This window comes from Mauremys reevesii, linkage group 1 (assembly GCF_016161935.1).
Source record: "Mauremys reevesii isolate NIE-2019 linkage group 1, ASM1616193v1, whole genome shotgun sequence".
Lineage (NCBI taxonomy): Eukaryota > Metazoa > Chordata > Testudines > Geoemydidae > Mauremys > Mauremys reevesii.
In genome coordinates, this window is record NC_052623.1 from 260,075,494 (window position 1) to 260,088,018 (window position 12,525).

Below are 12,525 nucleotides of genomic sequence, written 5' to 3' on the forward strand. Positions count from 1 at the left end.
GGCAGGTGGGGGGCAGAGGGAGGAGCTGCCCGGCCCCCTGGGGGGGCAGGCGGGGGGGCAGAGGGGGGAGCTGCCCAGGCCCTGCGGGCAGGCGGGGGCAGAGAGGAGCTGCCCAGCCCCTGGGGGCAGGTGGGGGCAGAGGAGGAGCTGCCCAGGGGGGGCAGGTGGGGGCAGAGGAGGAGCAGGGGCTGGGGCAGAGGGAGGAGCTGCCCAGCCCCTGGGGGCAGGTGGGGGCAGAGGGAGGAGCAGGGGCTGGGGGCAGAGGGAGAAGCTGCCCGGCCCCCTGGGGGCAGAGGGAGGAGCAGGGGCCGGTGGGGGGGCAGAGGGAGGAGCTGCCCAGCCCCCAGGGGGGCAGGCGGGGGAGCCGAGGGCGGAGCTGCCCGGCCCCTGGGGGCAAAGGGAGGAGCAGGGGCGGGGGCAGAGGAGGAGCTGCCCGGCCCCTGGAGGGCAGGCTGGGGGCAGAGGAGGAGCTGCCCGGCCCCTGGAGGGCAGGCGGGGGAGCAGAGGGAGGAGCTGCCCGGCCCCCAGGGGGCAGGCGGGGGGGGCAGAGGGCGGAGATGCCCGGCCCCCAGGGGGCAGGCGGGGGGCAGAGGAGGAGATGCCCGGCCCCAGGGGCAGGCGGGGGGCAGAGGAGATGCCCGGCCCCCAGGGGGCAGGCGGGGGGGGGCAGAGGGAGGCGATGCCCGGCCCGCTGGGGGCCGAGGGCGGCGCCGGGGCCGGGCAGCTCCTCCCTCTGCCCAGCCCCTCGGGGCGCAGGCGGGGATTAGGGCTTCCCGGCTCCCCGTATCCCAGCGGGGCGTGCTGGGGGCCGACGCGCTTCAGGGCCCGGCGGCCGCGGGTTAAATACCGGCTGCGGGCGGCGGCTGCGCTCCGGCCTCCGTCCCTCCTCGCTGAGCCCGCCCCGCCTCGCCCTGCGCTGAGTGGCCCGGCCCGGCGGCGAGCCCCGGGAGCAGCCAGGCCCAGGCGCCGAGCGAGGAGCGGCCATGGCCGGGCTGTGGGCGCCGCCCAAACCCCTGAGCGCGGCGCAGCTGAGGCGGCTGGAGCAGCATCGCTACAGCGCGTCCGGGCGCTCGCTGCTGGAGCCGCCGCTGCAGCTCTACTGGGCCTGGCTGGTGGAGCAGATCCCGGCCTGGCTGGCCCCCAACACCATCACCCTGAGCGGCCTCCTGCTCAACCTGCTCACCACGCTGCTGCTCATCGCCTACTGCCCCAGCGCCACCGAGCAGGTACCGCCCGCCGCAGCCCCCCAGAGACCCAAGGAGCTTCTGCTTCCCCCAGTCGCACAGGCCGTGTCCCTGCTCCCCTCACCCGCAGGAGCCTCAGTGCCCTGTCCCCTTAGCCTGTACTAACCCTCAACCTATGTCTTTCTCCCCAGCCACCCCTCTCAAATCACCCTCTGGCCCCATACTGCCCCCCAGGCTAATCTTCCCTCTACCTCACCCCCTACTGTCACCCCCAAATACCCCACCCTTATCCCCACAGCGTCACCTCTTCTTACCCCACAGTAACCGCTCTCCCATGTCCAGTTAGAGCCCCCTCTAGCCAGCTCTCAGCCCCTGCATTGTGTCCCTGTCCCTCACTCAAACACCTTCTCCTCCTCCCTGCACATATGCTCCACTGTAAACAACTTCGCTCTCTCCTGCATTGTAATCACTAGATCCAACTATGCTGTAACCGACCTTCTGCCCCCACGGTCCCTGCTCTGACTGAAACTCTCCCAGCAGCTCTAGCATTCAACCCTCATTTTTCCCTGTAACACCTTTTGTGCACATTGTACACACCCATTGTCTGAGGGCTTATAACCCTCTCTCTAGTGTAAATGTCAGCCACACAAATACACCCTGTATCCCTCACACATACTGTAATCTCCAGGTGTAACACACAGAGCACTCACTACAAAACAAATTCCTACACAAACTGAGAACCTAGCCACATTGTAATACCTTCATACTGTAAACCCCGGGATGCTGTAAAAAACACACAACTGGTGCACTGTATCTTCAGACAGTGTTTTGAGCCTATGCACACAGTAAATCCTACTGTGTTGCGTCAATAGTGCCCCACCTATGTTATAAGTAGGTTTGGCCTCTTTCTAGAAAGGACTAAACCATGTCTACACAGGAAAGACCAAACAGTTATAATGCCATCCAACAGGGTCTGTTCTATGCAGCGTAGTTGTAGCTGTGTTGGTCCCAGGATATTGGAGACAGTGTGGGTTAGTTAATATCTATTGTTGGTGAGACAGACAAGCTTTTGAGCAACCAGAACTCCTTCCTCTGGTCTGGGAAAGGTACTCCCAGCATCACAACAAGGTGGAACAGATTGTTTAGCTTAAATAGTTAGCACATATTGTAAGGGGTCATTCAAGGTAGAGTGGCCTGTTAACACAGTCATAGGACAAAAAGAGAGGGTTAGTGGGTTATAGGCTGTTGTAATAAGCCATAAATCCAGTGTTTCTGTCCAGAAATGATGCTCAGATCAAGTGTGAATAGTCTCTTGGCCTATCCAAGGCTGTGATCAAATGTCTTGATGTTTTTGGTCTTTTGGCCTCAAGATGAAAGCCTTGTCTGTGTCTTTGGAACCTTGAGGTAAAAATATTATCTAAGTTGTATCTAGCAGAGTAATGAATTTGGGCCCCTAGGCTTGTCTTTTGAAAGTGCTATGGTGGTTTCCTTTGAGGTTGAGGACTGATGGGGCAGATATAGAGTAATGGCTTCATGAAGAGTGTTCACCCGCAATTGATAGGGTGTTTTTGTCTTTTATCATTTTCCTGTGTGAGTTCATTCAACAGCATAGTGATTATGTGGGTGAAACCAGTTTTTACTGGGGCATTTAGTGGACTAGATGAGGTATAGGGTGACCAGATGTCCCAATATTAACACATTTGTCCCATGTCCAACTGCCCATCGGTCAGGATGCCCTTTGTCCTGATATCGGGGACTAGGTAATAATTGGAGATATACCAATCTCCTAGAACTGGAAGGGACCTTGAAAGGTCATCAAGTCCAGCCCCCTGCCTTCACTAGCAGGACCAATTTTTGCCCCAGATCCCTAAGTGGTCCCCTCAAGGATTGAACTTACAACCCTGGGTTTAGCAGGCCAATGCTCAAACCACTGAGCTATCTCTCCTCCCCTGCTCACCATCACCGCCAAAGTGCCAGGGCTGGCATGGTGGCACTTCCTGGGGCAGCTCCCGGTGGTGCACCTGCCTGCTGGCAGGAGCCTGCAGTGCTGGCGGCCCCTAGGCAAAGAGGCTGAGGGGTTTTCGCCTTCCTCTGCAGCATGGGGCACAGGTCACTTGCTGGAGGATTCTCTGCAGCTTGAGGTCTTCAAACCACAATCTGAAGACTTCAATAACTCAGACATAGGTTAGGGGTTTGTTACAGGAGTGGGTGGGTGAGATTCTGTGGCCTGCATTGTGCAGGAGGTCAGACTAGATGATCATAATGGTCCCTTCTGACCTTAAAGTCTGAGTCTGAGTCTCCATGTGCTGCACCAGCTCCCTCCTGCCCAATCAGAGCTGCAGAGGTGGGGCTTGCAGGCACCCGCAGTGGGCAGAGAGCCCCGCACCCCACCCGACCTGACCCTAGGAGCCAGAGGGACCTGCTGGATGCTTCCTGGGAGCCGCCCCAGGTAAGCATCGCCAGGACTCCTCACCTTGCCACCATTCTGGCTCTTAGGGTCAGGGCCCTGTTTGCGGCGCAGAGCGCCACCCCAGCTCCCACCATCCCAGGAAGCGCAGCTAGCCAGGGCGGCTGTGAGCAGGGGGAGAAGACTGCCCCAGAGTGGCAGCACAGTGCCACTGGGGGAGCCGCCACCGCCTGGCTCCGGGCGGGTAGAGGGGGCCCTGGCATTGCCCAGCCCCACAGACTGCGTAACTCCTCTCCCCACTCATTGCACGGACAGCTCCCTGCGGCGTGTGGGCTCCATTCAGCGTCAGTCGCCACGCGCACCAGCGGGGTAAATAGCTCCCTGTCCCCTGCCACGCCGCTGCCCTGCCCAGGCCGCTACCTGCCAGCAGCCGTGACCCAATGAGGGCATTTGGCCAGGGCTTGCAGCCTGCAGCGGCCAGAGGAGGGGAGGGCACCGAGGGGGCTGCGGCAGAGAGCAGGGGCGGGTGGTGCCTCGATGTGGTGCAGTTTCCCATGTGCCCCTCCCCCGCAACTGTCTCCCGCAGCGGGGGTGGGGGTGGTTATAAAGCCAGGCGGGCAAGTCAGTGGCCACTTTGGGTGAGTCTGACCGCAGTTTAAGTGCAGGGTTAGTGGGACTTGAGTCAGCTGAGCTGTGTTAGGGAGCCCTGGGCTTAGAGTGACCAAAGGTCCCAATATTAGAGGCTTTGTCTTATATAGGCAATTATTCTCCCTGCCCTTCCCCCCCCCCCCCCCCCCAAAAAAAAAGTGTCCCGGTTTTTTACACTTGCTGTCTGGTCACCCTAATGAGGTATATCACATGTTATGATAGGCATGTGTAGAACCCATGGATCTTGAAAGATGTGTTGTGGGGGGTGTTGATCATTGTAGCAGTGGAGATATGTCTGCAGGTTTTGCATCGGTTGTTCTGGAATGGTCTGGTGCCACTTTGAGTTGGTGTGGTCTGGTCGGTGGGGAGGTTGCTTCTCATGCTGAATAGTTTCTAATACTTTGACTTACTCCAAACCTCACTCATTCAGTGGGAAAGGAGACTCTCCTTTGGGGGGAGGAATTTCAAGCCTGTTTTTGACATTTCTCTTCTAGAGAGAAAAGATTTCTTGTGTATTGCCAGCACTCATGATTTTTATCATGAGAGTCACAATATTGGTGTCCTTAAGTCCAAGCTCCTGTATTCGTGTCATTACATGAAAATCTTGGCTTTCTGCAACACTAAAGGGGTTTTTTTGCTCACAATATCCAACAGTCTCACCAACAGGTTGGCTCCAAAGATGGGAGTGCTAGTGTAGACCGAAGTTGCTGGCATTTAAAGTGCCTAATGCTACTCTGTTAACTTAAGTTCTCAAACTGCGGTCCGTGAGCTCCATTCAGATGGTCCATGGATAGTTCCCTCTAAGGTGTGCGCCTGGGTGGCCATGCACGAGAATGAAGGGTCACCCACCTAATTAGTGGAGCCACACAGGCATGGTTCCACTAATTAGGTGCCTGGACCCTGGAGAAGATGCACATGTAAGGTGAGGTGGTGGCCTTGGGGGGAATAGGGGTAGGTGGGAGGGTGCAGTGGGGTGAGAAGAGAGTGTAGGGGAAATTTGGGACAAGTAGGGCTGCAGCGGCTAGAGAAAGAGGCGACTTTCCCCAGCTCCTGGGCTGCGGCTTCTGGGGAGGGATGGCCCTTCTTCCCAGCCTCAGCTCTGTGGCTGCTGTAGTGAGGGAGAGACCCCTCTCCTTCCCAGCCCCAGCTAGGGGGCTGCCGTGGCAGGGGGGAGAGGGCACATCCATCACATTAGAAAGGTAAGACTTCTGATATTAAAATATGAGTTGTGTGCTTTTAGCTGTAGAACAAAAAAAGTTAATGATTAAGATTTTTTTTAATATAGTGCTTTTATCCAAAGCGCTTTACAATAGTTAGCTAACGGTACAAACAACATTTGGAAATATCATTAAGTGGTCCGCTGAGACCCTCAGCAATTTTCAAGTGGTTCGCAAAAAAAAAAAAAAAAGAGTTTGAGAACCACTGACTTAGGCTATGTCTGTACTGGAGCTGGGGCTGTAATTTCCAGCTTGGGTAGACATACCTTCACTAGCTCCGACTGAGCTAGCATGCTAAAAATAAAAGTGTAGCCATGGCAGTGCAAGCGCGGGCAACTGCTCCAAGTACATAGTTGGGGTCGTGGATAGGATCGTAGTTGGGGTGACTAGTCCCACATGACTACACTTCTGTTTTCAGCGTATAGCACTATAGTGCACTAGCCCGATGAGAAATTTTTCCCATTTTTTTCAATGGTGTTAATTTTATAGAAGTTGAGTTTTGTAAAACCTAAATGCTGGGTCAGATTTCAGCTGGCAATCTATATTTAAAAATCTCATTCAACCATCACAACATCCATTGAAAACATGAAGCAGGAGCATCCTTTTATTCTGTGTTCTTATTCTTCTTGTTTTAATTTAGGGGGTTGTTTTATGCCTCCCATTACAACATTCTCTCTCACCAATGTATGCATCTCCTTACAAGACAAACTCACCCTGTTATCCAACTCCTGTTTGTCCAAACAAATTCTGTCATCTTTCATGTCAAGAAAGAGAGAATGAGCAGTGTGGGAGCCCTCTTGTAGTTCTGAACTACTGCACGTGTGGCAGGGGTGAATAGGGCCTAGACTTTTCTATCACAAGCTGGAAATGATGGCCTTAGTCCTGCAAATGTACTCACACAGTCCAACTCTTGCAGCGCCTCATTGATGTTAATGGGGTTTTGCAAAGGCCTGTCTGTGCAGATCCACTTGCAGGATCTGGCTCAACTTCTGCTGTACTTTTGGGATGTGGAGAAACCTGCGTTAGGAGCTAAAATTAAACCTCCAAACTTATTTTCACTTGTGACCAAAAATGTAGGAGAACTCATGCCTTCACAGGTTAAAGACTAATGGGTTAACCTGCTGTTTTAAATATCACGCTCAGATATTTTCACTTCAGGAAAAATACATGTGGATCATACAGAAAAGAATTTACACGATTGAGATTGTAATAATGCGGTGAGATGGAATTACAAACTTGTAGTTAGTTGCAGCTTGGTATGTGGTAATACACACAAATTCCTCGGGGTTTATAGGAGTGCAGTTGTTCAGAGACCTGGCTCGTTCATAACCTTACCCATACCAAGGTTGAAACTGTGCTAGCCACAACACTATTGGAACATAGTTGTTGGGATTAGTGTATTATAGATCTTTTGATATTGTAACACTTGAGCATCTTGTCTTGTCTAATATTTTTAATACCCTAAACTTTTGCATTCTGGCTGTAGATTAAAGGCCTGCAAACTTTTGTTTCCTTAAAAATAAAAGGGAGGGGGGCAGTTCTAGTTGGGCAAACTGGGAGAAGCATGCAAATTTGCAATACCTACTTTTGAATTCTTAATACCCAAATTGTTTTTATGCAGTGTAGTTGTACCGTGTCAGTCCCAAGATACTAGAGACACCAGGTGGATGAAGTAACGAAACATTTTATGAATTATTAAATCATTGGCCAACTTGACAGCATAGTTGTACATTTCAGCATCTCACCTCTACATAATTGGCCGCAAGAAGCAATCTTTCCTGTTATAATTGAGTGAGAGTCTTGACTACTTAATTGTGAGGAGTATTACAACACTGCATTTCCCTCTATAAAATTGTGAATATTAGAGACAAAAGTTTCTATATAATTAAAGTCCCCTGCTAGTAGTACCTTAAATTATTGAAACTGAATTTTAACACACTTTTTTTTTAAAAAGTGTAGGTAAGTGTAGGTACACATTTCATAATATAATAAAAAAATAGGTAATTTATTGCCTGTGAAAGTCCTCAATTGAGAGCCCTCAAGCCTTGATACAGGTTTTAAAGACACAGGGGAAAGATGCACTGAGATTGTGACTCCGTGACAGGTCACAGCTCTCCATTCTTACTGCCAATCTCTCACTAAGAGTACTGTAGCATTTTGGGGTGTTTTTTCTTCCCAGCAGAACAAAGTTAGTTGTTCACTGCCAGATGGGGATGGTGTGGAGGAAATACGCCTTCCTTAACCTGGAGCTTTACAAAGACATTGTGAAATAATAAATGTGTGAACACTATGCATGCACTAAAGGAAGTGATGCAACCCCTGGTTCCTTCTGGTGGGTAGGACATGATAATGATGCAACCTCAGTATCTTGATAAACATCTTCAGAACAGCTGTGACAACAGTCATCTGTTGTAGCACACTGACTGATGTTTGCCTTTTATTGATTTTGACAATTTGATAGAAATTTCTCCCCAGGTCAAATTGGCAGAGACTCTGAGGGTTTTTCACTTTCCTTTGCAGCATGGGGCCTGGGTCACCTATTCTCTATAACAGGGGTCGGCAACCTTTCAGAAATGGTGTGCCGAGTCTTCATTTATTCACTCTAATTTAAGGTTTCGCATGCCAGCAATACATTTTAATGTTTGTAGAAGGTCTTTTTCTATAAGTCTATAATATATAACTAAACTATTGTTGTATGTAAAGTAAATAAGGTTTTTAAAATGTTTAAGAAGTTTCATTTAAAATGAAATTCAAATGCAGAGCGCCCCCCAGACCGGTGGCCAGGACCCGGGCAGTGTGAGTGCTGCTGAAAATCAGCTTGTGTGCCACCTTCAGCACTCGTGCCATAGGTTGCCTACCCCTGCTCTATAACTTGAAGTCTTAAAACATGATTTCAGGACTTCAGTAACTCAGCCAGTGGTTATGACTCTATTACAGGAGTGGGTGGGCGAGGTTCTATGGCCTGCAATGTGCGGGAGTTCAGACTAGATGATCATGATGGTCCCTTCTGGCCTTAGTGTGAGTCTCTTACCTCCTGGTTACCTGCCTTAAGAACATAATTTCCAGTAGAGAGCGACAATTCTGTGAATATTATCCATACATACATTTCACAGTGATTACTGCATGCCACGGTTTAGTGAATTATAATGCATACGTCTGACTCAGGGAGCCCTGAAAAACCTGTGCACCTCCTGTGCCCTCTGTCTGGTGGCATCACGAGATTCTTAGGTCATGGGGACACAGTGATAAAATCTGTCAAAAGTATAAAAATAGTTGTTGATATTCAGGAGACTATTGTCAGACTCCAGAGGATGTAAGCAGTATGGGGGGCGGGGGAAATGGGAAGAAAAGGAGATAATGAAATTTTGTTTTTAGGTGTATCTCCAAATATCAACTAAAAATAGGCCCTTTTTTTGGTAACTGGGAATGTGGGGAAGGAAATGTGATAGTATAGGATGACTTGAAGGTAAGAGTATGTTGTGCAGTGGCCACAAAAAGGCTAACAAGTGTCATTTAGTTGTACATCAAGAGATCTCTTAAACCACATTAAAAAATATTGTGCCTGATATTTGGCACAGAGTTAATAAGTACAGTAACTCCTCACTTAATGTTGTAGTTATGTTCCTGAAAAATGCGACTTTAAGTGAAATCATGTTAAGCAAATCCAATTTTCCCATAAGAATTAATGTAAATGGGGAGGGGGGTAGGTTCCAGGGAAATTTTTTTTTGCCAGACAAAAGGCATTGTATACATTTTAAACAAGCTATTTAATACTGTGGTGGGGGGCAGGAGTAGTGTGCACGTGCTGTGTGTTTACAAACACACTGTACATACAGTACGGTACTATAGTTGGGAGGTGCCCCTGCCTTACCCTACACAGCCACAGTCCACTGGCACTGGAGATGAGGCAGGCAAGGAGGCTGAAGCTGTTGTAGGCTAGGAGAAGCACGTTGCGCAGCAGCGGCAGCTTCCCCTATTCTGCAAGCACCGGGGGGGAGCCTTAACCCTCAGCCCGCCCATTCCCCCCTTCCCCCAACCCCATCCTTGACCTGCCTCTTCTCCCCCCCACACCTCCTCCCCCTTTACTTCCACGCTGCGTCCTCGCTCCTCCCCCCTTCCTCCCCTCCTTTCTAAATGTGGCAAGCCAGCTGATTGCTGCTGGCAGGAGGCAGGGGAAGGATGGGGGAGCCTGCATGCCGAGTCCTCGCTCCTCCCCACTCACTCCTGCCAGGGGCAATCAGCTGGCTTGCAGTGCTTAGGGGGCAGGCGGGAGGGGGGAGGAGCAAGGACTTAGCACGTAGGCTCCCCCTCCCTCCCCTCCTGCCCAGGGCAATCAGCTGGCTTGCAGCGTTGGGGAAGCAGGTGAGGAAGGGAGAGCCTGCGCTCCGAGTCCTTGCTCCTCCCTGCCCCCGAAACACCGCAAGCCAGCTGATTGCCGCGGGTGGGGAGGGTGAGGGAGAAGGTGCTGATCTGCGAGGTCTGCGGGTGGGAGGGTGTGTGTGTAGGGAGGCTGCCATGGGGACACAGGGAGAAAGCAGGCAGCCAAACAACGTAAGAGGGGAGCATTGCACAACTTTAAATGAGCATGTTCCCTAATTGATCAGCAATGTAACAATGACACATTAACTGGGATGACTTAAAGTGAGGAGTTACAGTATAGTCAAACTCTTGAAAGAGTTTTTGGGAAGCCTATAAAGTTTATCTAGGAATTGGATCTATCCCGTGAGGAAAAAAATCTCAGAGCTTTGTGTTCAGCCTTTAAAGAAAAGCAATATAGGACTTAAATGTACATGTATATAAAAGTGTCATTTTAAGACTGGGTGGAGCAGAGTGGGGGAATGGGATGTGTTCATATTACAGGGAGATGGCAGAATGAGAGATGGTGATCCTCTATGCATCATTGAGAAAGTAGGTGTGATTTAGTTGCTCTCCTGAATAATAATCTAATTAAGAATAATTGTCAACTTAATTATTGGGTCCAACACTTCTGCCCTTTCACTATTCTGTCACTATCTTTCTTTTACCATATCTTGGTCCTTTTTACCATTTAGCATGCAGTAATTTTACCAGAATCCTTTATTTACTCTCTCTCAACTTCCAAAATATCCCTCCATTTGTAAACTTCTTACTGGTGTTTATAATAACTCCTTAAGGTTTCATTAAAAAACAAACAAAGCTACTTCAAGCTTGCCAATTTAAAGCTGCTGAATGGGACAGAAAGACAGTAACATTAAATTGTAATTTAAAATTTTTTAAATTTTTAAATTATTTTAGGTTAATTTTCCAGGCCACTGGAACCTCTGTGTTCATGACATTACAAAGTTTTAATTTCAGAATTTGAATGTTGGATTGATGCAAATAGCAGAATATTTTGTCTTCTCTGGAAGCCAAAATAGCTCAGGAGACCAGATTCTTGACCCACTCTGATTCCTAATTTGATCCCCACTCCTGTTGCTCCCTCTGCTGTCTTCCTAGGCTTCAGGACAGATCCTTTTCCTTCCAGCTACATAACTCCTGAGTTACGATAAATACTATTTTTTCTCATAATTGTGAAAGGTATGAGCAAGATAATGAAAAACAATGAAATTTAAAATTCATGCCAGTGTGCTGTCATGTACAGTAATCTTGCTCACTGACTGACGGGAAGAAAAGTTGGGCAGAGGAAGAACACATGTCACCATGGTACTCCATTAATTAGGAGCTGAGGGTATTTCAGTCTCCAAATATTAATCTTTTGACCTGAGACTGTCAACTAGGCCTAAGTACGGTGGTGGTTTTTGTGATTTGGACACTTGTTTACTACCAGTTAGATTGAGATCACCAACTCATTTCATGTCAGCTGCCCAACAACATGCAGGTCACTACCACCCTGGGTTAGCTTTGAAATGGTGCCCTTAGGGTGAAAGGCTCCATATTCCATTTCCAATTCCCCCAAGCCATTCATGCTGACACCTGTTGCTACATTCTCAGTGCAATCTGCTTCCCCTCTCAGCAGGTGTTCTGTAGCATTAACTGATATGGAGGAGATAGTTAGAGGGAAGATGAGAATGAAAACCCTTTGCTCCTCACACTCCATGGATCCTGTCATGGTGGGGATTTATAAGGAAATGGAAAGCCCATATTGCGAAGGCAGGGGAAAATTTTTAACTTGAATTCTAGCATATGTGTGTACACATTCTAATCAAGGGAAAAAATATATTTATTTTATCAAAAATCAGTTTGAAGTTGAGTGTAGCAGAACTGTTTTCCATTAAATAAAATCTCTTCTGACAATATGATCTAAAGTTATGACTGCAAACATTAGCATGTTCTCTTTAATTCAAGAATCTTTGTGTCAAAGTTTGATTTAAGAAATCGAACTGTTTCATGTTTATTCTGCTGAATAACTGTGGGGTTGTTGAAGCTGTCATTAGCTAACAATGAATACAGTAACTAATGTGCAAACTTTTTTAATCTGTACAAATTGAGGGATTGTAATATGAAGCTTGTTACCTCTTCATATAAAGAAGCTCTAAAGTAAGATCCTTGATACAGGTTGCAAATCCAGCAATGCTTTGAAAAAAGGCAAAAGGCAACCTTAAAAAAAGAGAGGGGGCGGGAAAGGCCTGACTGATTAATTGGAGTATCCCAAACTTGGAAATATTAAAAATGTCTGTGTACAGGGAGGAAGTCACAGCATTGTCTTTCTGTAACAAAATACAGTTGTCTTTACTTACTGTATCAAGCCATTTTTCTGGCTTTCTTCATTTTATTTTATGAAATAATTATTTAAAAGATTAAACAAGATAAATAGCAAACATACTGCATAGAATGAACTGGAATTAAATAGCATTGCGATTGTTGAAGAATGTGAGATGATAGCTTTTTCTTCATGATTGACCATTGAATATGGAGATTTTGCATTCAGAAACAAATAAAATGCCGACTGTGGGTGAGATCTTGTTTAACAATAGTAATCTGTTTAGCAGTTTTATGTATCCAGTGGCTTTAGAAGAAGGGAGGAGTGTGGGAAAATAAAGTGGTTGAGAGGATCTTGTTAACAGAATTAGCACAGGGTACAGTTTTCATT

The 12,525-nt window shown here is 48.5% G+C and overlaps 1 protein-coding gene across 1 annotated transcript in view; it reads left to right on the forward strand.

Annotated features, from left to right (window-relative positions):
- The first annotated feature begins 740 nt into the window (after positions 1-740).
- Positions 741-12,525, forward strand: part of CHPT1 (choline phosphotransferase 1) — a 40,300-nt gene continuing 28,515 nt past the window's right edge. Inside the window, exon 1 of the mRNA XM_039483647.1 lies at positions 741-1,226. Within this exon, the coding sequence (XP_039339581.1) occupies positions 984-1,226 (243 nt within the window). The 5' untranslated portion in view covers positions 741-983. The remainder of the gene's footprint in view (positions 1,227-12,525) is intronic.